General features: G+C 63.4%; 2 protein-coding genes across 2 annotated transcripts in view; both read right to left on the bottom strand.

Annotated features, from left to right (window-relative positions):
* Positions 1 to 2,218, bottom strand: part of SRCIN1 (SRC kinase signaling inhibitor 1) — a 40,859-nt gene extending 38,641 nt beyond the window's left edge. Inside the window, 2 exon segments of the mRNA XM_086626315.1 lie at positions 1,317 to 1,600; positions 2,197 to 2,218. Coding sequence (XP_086482441.1) covers positions 1,317 to 1,600; positions 2,197 to 2,218 — 306 coding nt within the window.
* A 3,051-nt stretch (positions 2,219 to 5,269) lies between these two features.
* The window catches only part of EPOP (elongin BC and polycomb repressive complex 2 associated protein), a 63,346-nt gene continuing 53,097 nt past the window's right edge, over positions 5,270 to 15,518 (bottom strand). The window contains 1 exon segment of the mRNA XM_086626314.1: positions 5,270 to 5,401. Coding sequence (XP_086482440.1) covers positions 5,270 to 5,401 — 132 coding nt within the window.

The raw sequence follows: 15,518 nt of genomic DNA, 5'->3' as shown, positions 1-15,518 counted from the left end.
CGGGTGGCATGCCGGGGCCTCACCGGTTTTCCTTGCAAAGCTGGATTTCTTCCCACTGCGAGGGCTGGGAGCGTCGCCCCCGTCCCTCGGGCAGGCATCTGGGTGGGGGTGATGGAAGATTTCTTCCCAGGCACCCCCCAGCTGCTCCACGCTCACCCTCCCCTGGGCCTTTTTACAAAAAAGAGCTGATATGGGCGGAGATTTATTGCTGCCCCGACAGCCCCAGGGCTGGGGCATCCCTGTAACCCAGACAAGGAGTGATCCGGGCTCCCCAGCACCCTGGGGTGCTGCCTGACCCTGGGAGGCACCCCCGGGCACGAGGGATGGATACTGCCCCGGGAACTGCTGTCCTGCTCCAACCTTTCCAGGAGACAACTGAGTCTCCAGGGAACAGGGGAACAAGGGACATCCCTGCGTGGACGTGGGTACCAAACCCTGGGCACCCCTTTGCTGCCCACATCCCGGCCCACACTGCACAGCAGCATGTGCTGGTGCAGAGCCGTGGCCCCTCGCTGCCTCTGCCCATGTGCCTTGGCACCAGCTGGGCAGCCGAGGCGGGATATCTGGCGCAGGCATTGCACCCAACCGCCCCGGCTCAGAGATCATCCCCGTCCCGGTGCTTGTGCCACTCAGGTCCGGTCACAGTTTTGCACCGACATCCTCAACTGGGGGGGTCCATGACACAGAGGGGAGCACTGGGGCACAGCGGCCAGGCTGGGGCTGGACCCCTTGCTGACACCAAGAGCCTCCCCGAACAATGATTAAAGCCAAATCCTCTCCCCAGCACCACCGCACAGACACCCTGGGCACCATGGGCTGGCACGGGGACGTGCCGCAGAGCTGCAGCCGGGCCAGGGGTGAGGGCTGGGGAGAAGCTTTCCCTGGGCAAACTATTTATTCAGACCTTTTGTGCCATGCGAGCTACAGCCGGGAGCAAGTGCATCAGTGCTGGGGGGCTGCAGAGGCGTGGGGAGCGCGGCGAGGCTGGCGGGGCCGTGCGGTGCCAGGCAGGCAGCAGGTTTGCAGAGACACCCACCCGCAGGTCAGGCTGCCCCTTCCCCAACCCGCAGAGACCTGGGCTGGGTGTCACCCCTCCGCGGGGCCAGCTGCCCCCCCCACCATCACACCCACCGTCCTGCGTGTCCCCTGCACGGACAGACATCCCTCTCCTCCCCACGGCTGCTGACAGCCAGCGGGACCGAATCCACCCATACGGCAGGTAAATGTGCCTGGAACACCCTCCCCCCAGCCCTGGGGAGAGAGGGGGTTGCTGGGGTCCCTGTCCCCCCACCCCACCCCGAGAAGACGCCCCTTACCTGGTCCCGCATGCGTTCCTGCTGCCCCCGGAGCGCCAGCGCGTGCTGCGGGTACTTGTTCTTCAGGTGGTCCATGAAGGCATCCCGCTTGCGCTCCATCTCCGACTTCTGGAGGCCGGTGAGGGCCTCCAGGCTCTGGGCGGCGATGACGGTGTGCCGGCGCTCCGAGGTGTGCACCAGCCCCACGTTGGAGAAGCGCCGGGTGCCGTTGCCCAAGGTCCGGTACTCCCGCGGGTACTCGGCATCGTCCGCCGAGATCATGTGGGTGCTCGTCCGCTCGGGATCTGCGCGGGTGGGGGGAGAGCAGAGCGGGGTCAGGGCCACCCCCGCTGCCGTGGGTCGGAGGTGGGGTGCCAAGATTTGGGGACAGGGAGAGGGTTTTAAGCCAAAAGGGATAGATAAGCGTAGCTGGGAGTGGGGTCATCCCTCCAAGGGGCACAAGTGGCGGGTTGGGGGGTGCGGGGTTTGTCCCCTTGCCATGGCAGTGGTGTCCCTGCTCCCAGATGTGGGGCTGAGGGTGGCAGGAGATGGACGGGCAGCAGGCAGCGGGAGGGACGGAGGGGCCAGGGGGCTGCCAAGGCCACAATGGTCAGAGCGAAACATGAATAAAACAGCGTTGGGTCACTGAATCGGCACAGACAGGACAGAGGAGCCGGGCACAGCCCCGGAGCACAGACAGAGAAGGGACACAGACACATGGACAAACCAAAAAGAAAATGAAAATGCGGGCCAGGACAGGGGGACACTCGTGTCTACCCGTCAGTGCCTGTGCTCTGCTGGTGCCCATGTGGGTTGGCAGGACCCCCCATGCCCTGCCTGCCAGCCCCCCCATGCCCTGCCTGCCAGCCCCCTCATACCCTGCCTGCCAGCCCCCCCATGCCCTGCGTGCCAGCCCCCCCCATGCCCTGCCTGCCAGCCCCCTCATACCCTGCCTGCCAGCCCCCCCATGCCCTCCCTACCAGGCCCTGCCGGAGACCCTCGCCGAAGGGCTCAGCCCCCCGTGCTGCGGCCACTGCTCCCAGGAGACCACCCAGCCCTGGAGCACCAAACCTGCACCACCATGCCGGGCATCGCAGGGGTGCTGTGCCCTGTCCCAGCCCTCTGGCAGAACTCATGTCATCCCGAGCAGGGGTGCAGGTTGGGGTGCAGACAGGGGTGCAGCGAGGCGAAAGGGACACGTCCCTTTGCTAATAATTCATTAGCTGCACATCGCAATTTTAATTTCCAAGGAAGTTGTGCCGAGCTGTAATGAATGCCTGGAAGCCCCTACATGCTACCAGCGCCTGGCACCTCCTTGGTGGCTGCAGGATGAGGCCAACCCGCAGCCCCCAGCCCCACGTCCATCTCAGAGCAGCCCTGGGCACAGGCCCCCACCCCAAGAAGGCACTTTTGAGGGTCTCGTGCTGTTGGAGCCCATCAGGCAGCCCTGCGCCCGTCCAGTTGCCGCCGCCGTGCCCGCACCGAGCCCACGAGCCGCCTTTGCCGCCGCTGACTAGTTTGGCAACCTGCAGCACGCGCGTCACAGGGACCCCCCGGGATCAGGCTTTCCTTTTTCGCTCACCATTTAACCTTGATCCATTATTCATCTCCCTCCTTGTCCTTATTTTTTCCCTCCCTTCCTTCCCAAGCTCGTGCTAAGCAAATCATAGAGGGTTTTTCCTGTTCCCTTCATTATTTATCAGCCCAGCCTGTTCGCTTTATAACGACTGATTGTGTTATTCACGTCGGACAGGACTCCAGCGTGTACTACAGACATAAATCTCCTCTGCTCAAGGTCATTTGCTATGAGCAAACATCCTCTCCCTCCAAAAAAAAGCTCGATCCTCCCTTTCCTCCTCCAAAAAACCAACCGGTGCAGCTCCCGTCCCCCACAGCTCCATCACCGAACGTGATCTCGGCCCAGGGACTGTCACCCCCTCACCCAGGAGACCGAATTCGAGCCAGAGCCGGGTCCCCGCGTCACCGCTGCGCAGGGGAGGTCGTGATGGTGCATCAGCCACGTGCAAAGTGCCCCGAGATCCCGCAGGGAAAGTGGCACAGGAGAGGTGCCAAGGGGGACGCTCGGCCCTTCGGCTGGCAGAGGAGAAGGCGGCACAGCAGGGGCTGAGGGCATCATCCCGGGGTCCCCGGGCACCACCGGCTGAGCAGCCTCTGCTAAAATCCAGCACTGATGGGAAATGCAGACGGAGCAATTCCTGTGGTACCACCCTGCCGAGCCCCGGGAGCTGCCTTCCCACCTCTCCTTCCCCGTGACAGCCCCCTATAACACCCGCTTCTTGCCGAGGGTCTGCTGCTACCGGGCAGAAAGCTCCTTCCTGCCCTCGGCCGGTCGCTCAAGCTCTCGCTCTGTAACGGCGAAGCAGCGGAGACGTGCTGGGGGGCTGCATCCAGCACCCAGCACCCAGCCCAGCCCCGGCATTAGGTGCCCGCTGGCAGTGCCCGGGTGCATCCCTGGAGCTCTGAGCTCTGGGATGGAGGAGAGGGGGAGTGGGAACCCAGGAGTCCCCCCAGCGCGGACAGAGCACCCAGCATGGCCCGGTGCCACCAAACCAGTCCCTCTGCAGTGCCGGATCGTGAGCGTTACTGGGAGCCCAGCCTTGTCATGTCTCATTGGAACAGCGTGTCCGGGAAGGCTGTGGAAGAGGGGCGAAGGGCACCCTGAAAGCCCCCAGCTGCATCAGCAACAAGGCTGGGAGGAAGGAGCTGTGGCTCCTCTTCCTCACTGGGAGGGAGCAAGGAGGCCCCAAAGCTGGAGGCAGGAGTAGGGTGGGGGGCTCGGGGGTTCCCTGCAGCCTCTGCCAGCCCCGGGTTCAGCAGCCCTGGGGGTGAGGCTGCTTTCCCGGCTCCTTCCCACCCTCCTCCTCCTCTCCCTGCTGAGCCACGCATCAGCATGCAGCTCCCCGCTCCCTAATTACGCGCTCCGAGGGTGGAAGGCGCCAGCTCGCTGCCTCTCTGCCGACTGCTAAACAGGATGGTTTGGAAAGCCCCGCACAACGTGCCCAGGGGTCAGAGCGAAGCTGGATGCCATCGGGGGCTTTTCCATCCCCAGCTGCGCCGCATCCGCTCCCGCATCCCACGCCAGGCTCCAGAGCAAGAAGGGGGGAGGCAGCCCAAGCACCACCAACCCCGCGATCCACGAACCCCGCTAAGGCAAGAGGGCGAAAAGCCGCCGCAGACACGCATGGAGCCATCCCTGTGCCGGCCAGATCCCAGCCTGGATGGATTCCCGATCCCGTTGGACAAGGGAATGGCCAACGACTGGGCTATGGAGGGTCCCTCGGAAAGGGATCTTTCGGAAAGGGATCTTTCGGAAAGGGATCTCGGAAAGGGACCCCCCCTTGCTCTTTCACGCTTCCCTGGCACTCTGCACGAGATGAAGGTGTTAATCATTCCCTCCCCGCCTCACCCCAGCGGGATAACTGCATCCTGCCACCCAAAATCCCCCCGCCGAGTCGTTTCTCTTCCATGCAGGGATGGTGCACGGATGCCGGAGCTGCGGTTCTCATGCACGGGCTGCTCCGATGACAGCAGCCGATCCCTGGATGCTGCTTCCCGGGGCTGCTTCCAGGTAGGTTGCTGGAGTGGGAGAGCTGGTGGCCGGAGCCCACCCAGGGTCCCCATCTCAGCACTGCCCCAGCCCAGCCAAGTGGGGCATGCCCCCCACACAGGGACCACCCATCGCTTACCCGTGGGCGCAGGGCAGCTTCCACGGCGGCCAGCAAACGGCTTCGTCGGGACGGGGGAGGCAGCACCCGGATCTCCGGGGGCCGAAGGCGGCTCCTTGGCCGGACGCAGGGCTCCCACGACAGCCAAAATCCCACGGTAAATCCTGGCGAGCCCCTCTCGGAGCAGCGAGGGGTTAAGGGAGCGCGGCTCTCTTTGCCGATTCATCCATCCATCTTCCCTACCTTCTGGCAGAGATGCCACCCGTGCCGGGGCCGCAGCCCGGGCTCCTAGCAGGATGCGGCCATCGCCTCCTTCCCGGGAGAGCGAGGCAACCGGAGGCTCCGGACCCCGGCCGTGCTTCGGGTGATGCTCTTCAGGACCGCTGCTTTGCAGCTCTCCGCCAGCTCCCCGCTCCCTCGCTGGGAGACAGGGGTGGGGGAGGCTCCCAAAAAACCTGCCCCGTGCCCGCTGAGAGCCACGCCAGGTCGGAGCGGCCGCAGGGCCGGCGGCGCGGTCCGCTCGGATCCCCCCGCCAGCGCCTTGGCAGGGGTTTATCATAAAGAGGATCTTTCAAATACAGTTTATTACTGCAGTTTCATAAATCTTCATGAGGCAGCCCGGCTCACGCGGGCCGTGAAAGCAGCGGCTGTTAGCGGAGCATGAAAAATATCCCAAGAAAGCGACTGTTGGAAAAGGGGGGGGGTGGAAGGAGCGAGGAGGTTTGGGGAGAAAGGGAGGCGAAAGAATAGAAGCCCCTCGGAGCGATGCGGTTCGCCCGCAGCCCTTAATGCAGCGGGCAGAGCGGGATGCGCTGCGCTGCCGGCACAGCACCCACGGAGGCTGCCCGGTGCCCAGCACCCCGCTCCGCGCTAACCCCTTCCCTGCCACGCTGCTGCCAGGCCCCGGGGATGGAGGGGGAGCTCGGGGAGCCCACGTGGCTCCTGCTCCAGCTGCACTTGACTCCTCTTGTGCTGCGCAGCCGAATTTCCCCAGAAATACCCCCCCAGCCTGAGCCAGGACCTGCTGGGGCAAAGAGACCTTCAGGGGCACTGCTGCCCGGAGGATCCCTGCCCCTCACTCAGCCGTTTGCGCTCATTTGGGAATGGGGGCATGGTGGTCAAGCTGGCATCTCTCTGCACCACCGCCCTGACGAGCAGCTCTTTTACTTTGGAAGCAGAGAAACAACCGGATAAATTCCCATGTCATTGTCAAAACCCAAACTGAAGGAGAAATCCCATCTGGCCAGCCCTGCGAAAAGCAGCAGCTACTTCCCACCTCGCCGGGTGCTGTCGCACCCACGCGCGCACATGGGAACGAGAGACGAGTTCACCTCCCAGCTCCCGCGGTTGGCAGTGCCAGCACAGGGCTGGCACGTCCGGCTGCTCACTTTGTGTTCAGGATTGGGACCAGCACCCGCCTGCCCACAGCCCTGTCCCCACGTCCCTCCCTCAAGGGGCATGTGAGCCAGGCTGGCCCCACGTTGTCACCCCAGGAAGGGGGACCCGAACCCCCGAGGAGCCCCCCAGCCTTGCCCACGCTGCAGCTCCCCTGTCCCCTGCCCGCTCACAGCACGGGCATCCCACTGCAGCGGCAGCAGCTGGAAACCACCAGCTGGGTCCTGTCCTTCCTCGCCTCCTTCCTCCTCCTCCTCAAACTGTCTCCTCGGCTCAGCATCTCCCTGGGTTCTCCTGCCAGCCCTGAGCTGGGGGCTATCCCTGCCCTCACCCCAGCGGGTCGGGATGCAGCTGTGAGGCTGAAGGGCAGGAGCCCGCTGGGGTGGGCACTGCCAAGGCAATCAGGGGAGGCTGTACGCGGATGAGCCTTGTGTCACCGATGGGATGGCAGCCGCGCGGCTCCGCTTTCACCCCGCAGCACCGAGCGCAGCAGCTGGTAGAGCTGAAAATGCCTGCAAGAGCTCCGAGCATCCAAGGGGCTCCCTGACGGAGTGGACCCCCCTCCTGTGGTGCCGGACACGTGTGGCAGCACCAATGTGACCTGACCTGTGCCCTGTGCCCTGTGATCAGAGCGCAGTGCCATCAAGGGATGCTCCAGAGGCAGCGAATGGCCCCATTGCCCTGAAGGATGGAGGATGAGCTGGTGGAGGGTGAGACGGCGCAGGAAGGACGGCTCACAGCTGGCAGAGCTGGCGCAAATCTTCCCCCTGCCATCAGCTTCTTCTCCGACCTTTGGCAGGAGGCCGAAGCCGGCGGCATCCTCTGTGCATGGAGAGCATCCCTGCCCGGGGCAGAGCTGGGCAGAGACTTCCCCGCCAGGGACCAGAGGAGAAAGGAGCTCGGCACGCCCTGGCAAGAGGCCGCATCCTCAGCCGGCGGGGATGGCACAGTGGCTGGGGAGATGCCAGCAGCTCGGGGACGCCGGATAAAAATAGAGGAGAGGAGAGGGTGGCAGGGGTCAGGCTCTTCACAGCACAAACACAAGCCGCATTGTGGTCTCGTCTCCCACCCACGCGGCAGCAGCGATTCGAGGCGGCACAGCCAGCGGCCGGGAAACTGGCATGGGATTAGCCTGGGCGGCGCCAGCTAGGTCCAAGCCTGGGGATCCTCTTTGGCCTTGGATGGGAGAGGGAAACTGAGGCACGGGGCTGGCAGAGCACAGGGTCTGCCCCAGAGCACGTGAGTCCAGCTGCAGGAGGGGATGCTGAGATGCGAAGGGGTTTGAAACCGGTGCCGGAGCAGAGGGAAAGCACAGGCAGAGCCACGTGCCGCCTGCGTGCCCGGCGCGGTGCCCTTGCCAGATCAGTATTTAGCATTTCCCGAAAGGACCTGGGATTTTTCCCAGCATCTTGGCAGCGCCTGCTGCCTCCCACCGCCGCGCTGAGACAGGCGAGCGCCGCGTCTGCCTCCGTGCAGGGTGCGCACGGACGCGGGGCACTGACTCACCCGCGGTCGTGCAGCGCCGCAGAGCCAAGTCTTCCCGCAAATCCAGGTCCTTTGGGATGAGCCCGGGATGGCGGAGGGACCTGGGCCCCCCAGCCCCCCCATTCCCTGCAGAGCCGCCTTCTCCATCCCTCCTTCCCCTGCGGGCAGGTGGATTCATGCTGCCCTGCGAACCCCCCCTGCCCCCAAGTCTCCCTTCCCCATGGAGAATTTCCAGTACCGACTGGTGCCGCAATCCGGGAGGAGCAGCCCCAGCAACGCAGCTGCCCCCACCTTCGCAGAACGGGTCCCGGGCGCTCCCGCCTCGAGCTGCCTGGGCAAATTGCTCTGGAAATCAATTCCAATCTATCAAGCATCAGGAAAACGATAAACTGCCCCTTCAAGACACCAAATCGATGGTTCCTCTTAGCCCGGAGCAGAGGGAGGGAGGTGGGGAGAGGAGCTGCGTGGGAGGACAGGGAGCATGGAGGGGGGGCCGGGGTCCTGCTGCAAGCGGGAGCTGGCTCTGGTTGGAAGGAAACAGCCCCCAAAGCAGCTCTTGATGCAGCGGAGGGCAGGGACGATGCGTGTCTGCACACTGGGCAAAACCGCTCCGGGGCTGGATGGACAGGGAAAGCGCGGCAGGGCGGCTGCTGGCCCCCAGCAGCAGGGGGGGGGTCAGGCTCCAGCCTTCACTGACAGCCCACGGCTGCATGGGTCTGCTCGGCTGGAGGTAGAACATCACCCAAGCTTCGAATTTGTTTCGTATTCTCCTCTCTCTGCAAGCAGAGCAAGAGGGCAAAGTCGTGGGGACACCACGGAGCCGGCCGGGGCTGGAGGAGGGGGCTGGCAGTGAGGATGAGGAGGGTGAGCTTGAGGGGACCCACGAGATCAAATCTGTTCCCAACAGGACCAATTCTTCCTCTCATGAGACACTGAGGGAAGTCACTAAACGGAGCGAGGCCACCGCAGCCACTTCCATCACAAGGGAAACGTGGAGGAGCCGCGCGGTCCAGCAGCGGCGGGGGGGTCCGGCAGCCAGACCCTCGGCCACGGGCAACTGCAGGGTTAGAGCCGCGAGCCAGACACGAGGCCGTTCGCAGGCTGTGTCCCACTGCTGGGGACGGCCACGAGGGACACACGTTGGCAACCCTGGCATTACCGTGCCAGCTCGGAAAGGCAGGCGAGCTCGGATTCAGAGAGCTTGTGACCAAAGGCAGAGACAAAACGCACCACGGTGATGAAGAGGAAGGCACCCAGCACCCCGCGCAGAGGGGAGCATGCGGGTGAGCGGCCACGGCCCTGCCTGGCACACGGCCACACTCTGTGCCAGCGCCGTGGTTCTGCTGAACGTGCTCGGTGCCATTTTCAAGCATGCCGGTCGCTGCCACTCGCCGCCGGCCATTCGCGGTGCCAACCGCTCACTCGTCTGCCCGATGCCAGAGCCACCTGAAAGGAGCTTCCACGCCGCGCTGCACCTCAGCACCAGCAAATTCATCCGAACGAGCGCGGCGGGAGGGAGGGAACCACCTCGCCAGCATCCCTGCCCGGAGCGGGCTCGCGAGAAAGGCTCTAAGGGAAGAATTCAAGCCAAACCCATGGCTTGTCCAGCCCTTGCCCCCCAGCCTGGGACTGGAGCCTCTGGCAGGAGTCACTGCAGAGCTCGGCTCCGTGAGAACGCGCCCGGGAGGGGGATTTTCCCCGGCTTGGCACATCGGAGCCGGCGGCGATGCCGGCTGCCGCAGGGAGAGCCGCGCCGCGCTCAGCCCGGCACAACACTTGGCCCGTCTCTGCCTTGGCACAGGGCGACCCAACTCTTTCGAAGACTTGGCTCCCGCTGCCACCACGACGTGCTCGGACGCACAGCCCGGAGCGCAGCAGGTCCGGCCACGGCACCAAGCCCCACTCCCACAGCCTCCCAGCAGGGACTGGGGGGGCACTGCCTCTTTGGGTGACGCCTGCCAGGAGATGGGGTGATGCTACACTCTGGTCGCTGCGGGGGAGAGGCTGGAAGAAGCTTTTTGGTGTTATGGAGGAGCTCAGGAGCCCGGGAACGCTCCAAATGGGGTGCAGAGAACAGACCCTATTTATAAGCACCCAGGTAGCACGTAGGTGGCTGGTCGCAGCCTGCAGTGCCAGCCTGGTTAGTCACAGCCAGTTAAAAATCAAAAATACTGAAAAAAACAAATTCTTGGATCCACATCTAAAGCCTCTTGGATGCAGGAAAGCGCACTCACAATTTGAAAACATGGGGTAAGACCCAACGGAGCTTCACTGTCAGCCTGATTGGAGACCCCAGATGCACAGGGATGCTGCTGGGCACCCCCCGTCATCTGCAGGGCACGAGGACACTGAGGTCCCCAGTCCCGGCAGGGGGATACATCCCAGTCCTCCAATACATCCCACCTCGTCGGGACCCTGTGTCTTGCTGCGGGTGACACCAGGACAAGGCCACTGCACCATCCTCGGGGGCAGATGCCGTCCCCTCCCATCCCTGCTAGCGTTGAGCTGAACCCTCCTGCCCCCCGAAACCCCCTGGCAGGGGCAGAGCTGCAGCCCCTGCACCCTGCAGCCCTTCCACCAGCGCCCGTCAGAAGCGGTCGGGGCAGCCAGGGTTATTCAAGCAAAAGGAGGGCAGCAGCAGCTGCCTGCAGCCCTGCCCGCCTCCTCCCACCAGTGCCAGCCATCCAGCCCAGCCCGCACCATTGCCTCCTGGGCTGGAACCCACCTGCGTGGGGCTGGCACCCCGAGGGGCCAGCATCACCCCGAGCCCACATCCCCACCACGTCCCCTCCCTCCGCCCCGAATCCATACCCACGAGCAACGGAGCGAGCCGGTAGTCCCCGGGCTCGGTGGGTCTCTCCGGCTCCCACAGCCTCGGCACGGCTCGGGGGCAGCGCCGAAGGGATGCTTCGCCCAGCGAGGGAGCATGTTGGCACCCGGGCAGCCGAGAGGGACCAGGAGACGGCTCAGGAGCGCGGCCCCGAAATCTGTGCGACAAACACGTGCATCTTATCGCGTCGCCGAGACCGCACGAAACACGATTTCACCAACCACTCGGCGTTTCAAGCACCGCGCCGCCGGTGCCAGGTTAATCTAAGGAGACGTGCCGGGCGCGTTCGAATTGGTGTTAATTAAAGACAAAACGGGTTCGTTACCAAAAACGTATGCGGCGAAAGGGAGCGGCTCGGTGGGTTGTTACCGACCTTATTCCGCGGCACTGACCTGGCAGCAGCCTGGGCACAGCGGTGGGTTGGTGCTCAGCCGTGTGGCAGCGGTTGCCTCACATCCAGAGCCGACCCCTCCGCGCCGGGAAGCGGTACCGGAGCACGGGGTGGGTGGATGCGGGAGCTCCCGCACCGGCCGGCTGCTCCGCCCGGCTCCCGTCACCCGTCGGTGCCCAGGCTGGCGAGGGGGGCACGGCGGGCAGCGGGGCTGCTCCCACGGCTGACAGGCGCTGCCCCAGTTTCTCTGCCAGCGGCCATGGCATCCTCCCGGCTCCGAGCCAGCACTTCCGCTCACATCCTTTCCCCACCCCGGCAACTTTTCCCCCCTGCCGGGTTTTATTCCTCCGCTCCGTGCCGACGTCTGTGTCTCTTGCTCTCTTTTCTGGCTCAGGCGTTTCAGAGCTCCCTGTGGGTCTCTGGGTATTTTTTTCTCTCTTTTTCTTTTTTTTTTTTTTTCCCTTCCTCTCGAAATGTCACTGTGCCCCCTCAAACACATCACATGGGCTGGGAGCCAGGAGCCAGTGCACAGCCACGCACAGCCCTCGGCGCCTGCACATTGCCGCGCTGCCCGCTCCCTGCCCGGGCAAAGCAAGGGCCCACCGGTGGCATGCCCCAGGCTGCCAGCGTGCCATGGGCTGCCGCCATGCCACGGGCTGCCATGTGCCATGGGCTGCCAGTGCCACTCACAGAGCCCGTCTCGTGCTTCCACTCTCCCTGGGTGCAAGCCCAGAGGGTGCACACGTGCAGGGGACCAGGGCTGCTTGGTGCTGGAGATTTAGATTGGATGTAAGGAAGAAATTCTTCCCTCTGAGGGTGCTGAGGCACTGGCACAGGTTGCCCAGAGAAGCTGTGGCTGCCCCATCCCTGGAAATGTTCAAGGCCAGGTTGGATGGGGCTTTGGGCAACCTGGTGTAGTGGAGGGTGTCCCTGCCCATGGCAGGAGGGTGGAACTAGATGGTCTTGAAGGTCCATTCCAACCCAAACCATTCTGTGATTCTGTGTCAGGTCACAACCCGCTGCTGGATGGGTCTCGTACAGGTTGGGGTGACCCTTCCCGAAGTTGCCCAAAAACTTCCCTGGCTGGGCTGGCCCTGGCAGGGGCTGACAAGGTCACCCCGATGGATGGAGGAAGAGGCAGCAAAGACCTGAGAGACACCAGAGGCACAAGCCAGCTCCTCTTGATCCATCAAGCTAATCAAGACCATGGCTATGCCTGCATTTCAGGGTGTTCACATGCCTCTTCCCCCAAGGTCCTAGGGGGGATGCTGACCCTGTCACAGGTACCCCAAATCTCTTACCCCAATCCAAGGCAGTCCCACAGGACCACGACCCCCCAGCACAGGTCCTGAAGGATCCCCTCGGGCCGGGCTGCCGCCGAGCAGCACCCCAACGCTGATGCAATGCAACTAAGAGCAAACTCCAGCAGCACCCCCCAGGCAGTACCAATGCCAGTGGCACCCCAAAACCACCCCCCCACACACTTGTGGGGACATTTGCACCCTGGCCCCTGGTCATGGAGACAGGAGAGCCGAGAGCCACAGTTCTACCCGCCTAAAGCATTAAACATCCGGCTGAAAGCACCGAGACCGCAGCACTGCTCCGGGAAACCCAGTTTGCACCGATGTAAAAACCCACCAAAGGGCACTTTGCTGATCAAGTAGACAGGAGCCAATTAAAGCGCCGTGCTGGGAGAAGAACGGCTCACCTGCTCGGGAGATGGCTGCACGCTGCCTGCACGCTGCCTGCGTGCCACCTGCCTGCACCGGGAGTCTCCCGACATCCACGGAAGAATAATCCCAGCTAACAGCTGACGACGGCCTGTGGTCTGCCCAGCTCCGCTCTCTCATGCCATAGAGCCTCGCACCTTGCTCCTTCCCACCTTTCCAGGTCTCTCTCCTCTTTTCCAGTGCTGGGAAGAGGCGTTGCAAACTCACCCCTTTTTCCTCCATCCCCCATTCCCAGTCTCCCATTCCCCACCTCGTTCTGGACTTACAACCACTGGAGCCTTGAAAGCACAGCCCAGATGGCACCAGGGTGGGAAGGGGCTGCAGAGCCCAGGAAACCTCACACCAAAGACCCACAGGTGGGTTTTATCCCCATTTTGCAGATGGGAAAACTGAGGCCAGGGATGGGAGCGATCCTGGCTCGAGTGAGCCCAACTATGGCAAAGCAAGAAGGGAGAAACTCGGGAGCGCTGAGCTCCCGGCTGGAGCCCTTCCAGGCTCTCGAACAGCCGCAGCCGTGAGTCACAGCTGGCACAGGCAGGCAGGATTCGTTGCACACTCTGCCATGACGACCCCCAAAAATCCTGCTCGTCTTTGCTGAGCCCTGCTGGGGAGCGCGGAGCGAGGCTGGGCTGGCTCCCGCACACCGCACGCACACGTTGGGCTTCTTCCCCTCCCCTTCTCCCTTCGCTTGGGGCCAAGGGCATCTCTCCCTCCGCATTTATATCGTGCCTACATTATCTGTAGCCTGTTATTTGCATTGGTGTGCCCGCCGGGCTCACCGTGCCAGGCCAACACCGTGGGGAGGAGGTAGGACGTGCTCCAAGGAGCTTTGAGTCAACACAGGCAACGTGAACGGGAGGTGAGAGGTGAGGAGACATGACCAAGGGCAAATAGTAGGTCAGTGGCAGGGCTGGGATGCTCACCCAGCCCTCCTGCATGCCCGGACCCGGAGTGCCAGGGGAAATGCATCCTCCTCCCTGCCGCAGGGACGGCGCGGGGCCGCTCCAGCCGAAGCTGGAGGTTTAAGGGCACGAAGAAGGTGTAATGATGGGAGGATGCTCTGCTGGCAAAGCAAACACGATTACTGCTGGCAGCCAGGATTAATTGTCCTTCCCGCTGATCCCTGAAACCTGGCTCATTCCCGCAGTCCCGCTGCAGGGAGGGCCAGAGCGTGGGGTGACCTTTGGATTCTGATTGCTCTGCCGATGAGGAGGAAATCAGCGTTATTGCAGTTTCCGAAGGGCCTTCCCACGCATCTTCTGCCTCGGATCCACTGCACCCATGGTCCCCACATGCTGGGGGAGCAGAGGAGCACCCACCCCCCCAATTCCTGCCACAGGGGTGGGGTGGGAGCTGAGGGCAGCACTGAGCACCCAGGTTTACCCAGGACCCTTCCGCCACCTTCCTCACCGCAGGGATGGTGGGTGCCAGGCACCATCCCAGGTCCCACCGGCATTGCCAGCACCTGGCACTGCTGCACCGACACCAAGGGGACAGTCCCCAGGAGGGTCCTGTCATCACCGTGGGAAGGGGCACCACTACCTGCACCCCAAAATCCTGGCTAGACTTGCTCGGTAACGGAGGAAAAGGCCTGTTTTTAAATCCAAAAGTAGATCTTCCCACTCCGGAGCTTTCCAAGGCTGCGACATCTCCTGCAGCACGACCCCGCGCTGGCAGGGAGGTGCCAAGAGCCACTTGCTCTCGCAAAAAGCCCATTGTGAGGTGACACCTCGCATGTCCGCACGGCGGTTCCCAGCGAGAGGTTGGTAAAAGCAGCAAACACACCGGGGTACGACGTCTGCATTTACACCTGCGACGCCAGACATGGTTTTGCTCTCAGCCACTGCCCGAGGAGCCCTTTCCAGACAGCACCAAGCACCTGATGTGCCTGCGAGGCAGAAGGATGCCCGATGCCCGGCTCCGTGCCCCCTCTCCGGTGCCAGCTCTGGGGATGAGCACGGTCTGTGCATCAGGCAGTGCTCTTCTCTCCACGCACCAACCGATTCCTCCCCGCTACATCTCGGTGCTCCTCTTTAATCCATCAACTCTTCAGCAACACGACTGCTTCTCCCAAAGCCCGCGTACAGCGCCGGGCACAACGAAGCCCCGCTCTGCCCCGCCGCCACTCGCTGCCGTTGCGATCCGAACAGTGAGACAGTCATGGGGTGGGAATACAGCCGCTGTGCCCCGGCGCCGGGACGGACAGCGCGGCTTTGTGCGCTGCCCGCCGGGCTCGGCACGCGCAGTCTATAGGGCAATATTCACACGTGCAGTGCCCTGGCACGCAGCACACAGTGGGTCTATTATACGTTACTCGAACGATCAGATACCGGCGGCTAACGGAGTGCTCTGCTCCCAGAGCGAGCGATGCCAGTGGCGATGCCAAGCCCCAGCGCTGGACTGCCATGCCAAGCAGCCAAGGATGCTCGGAGAGGCAAAGAAGGGAGTGGAGAGACACTGAAGGTCTTGCGAAAAAATAAACCGACCCACCGTGCTGCGGGCGGTTTGACCTGCCCGCACGACCAATGCACGGTGCCACCTGCGTGCCCCGTGCTGGGTGCTGGACCCAGGTCTGGCTGGCGTGAAGGGATGCGCCCCATTCCCACTGGCTGGAGTGAATGAGATGCTGGATTTGAGCTTTGAGCTTTTCCTGTGGCAGTCAGTCTGCCCGTCCTCGTGAGCACGGACAGACAGACAGGACACCCT

The sequence above is a fragment of the Tauraco erythrolophus genome, chromosome 25 (genome assembly GCF_009769465.1).
Source record: "Tauraco erythrolophus isolate bTauEry1 chromosome 25, bTauEry1.pri, whole genome shotgun sequence".
Classification (NCBI taxonomy): domain Eukaryota; kingdom Metazoa; phylum Chordata; class Aves; order Musophagiformes; family Musophagidae; genus Tauraco; species Tauraco erythrolophus.
This window is presented reverse-complemented; position numbering and strand designations above follow the sequence as displayed.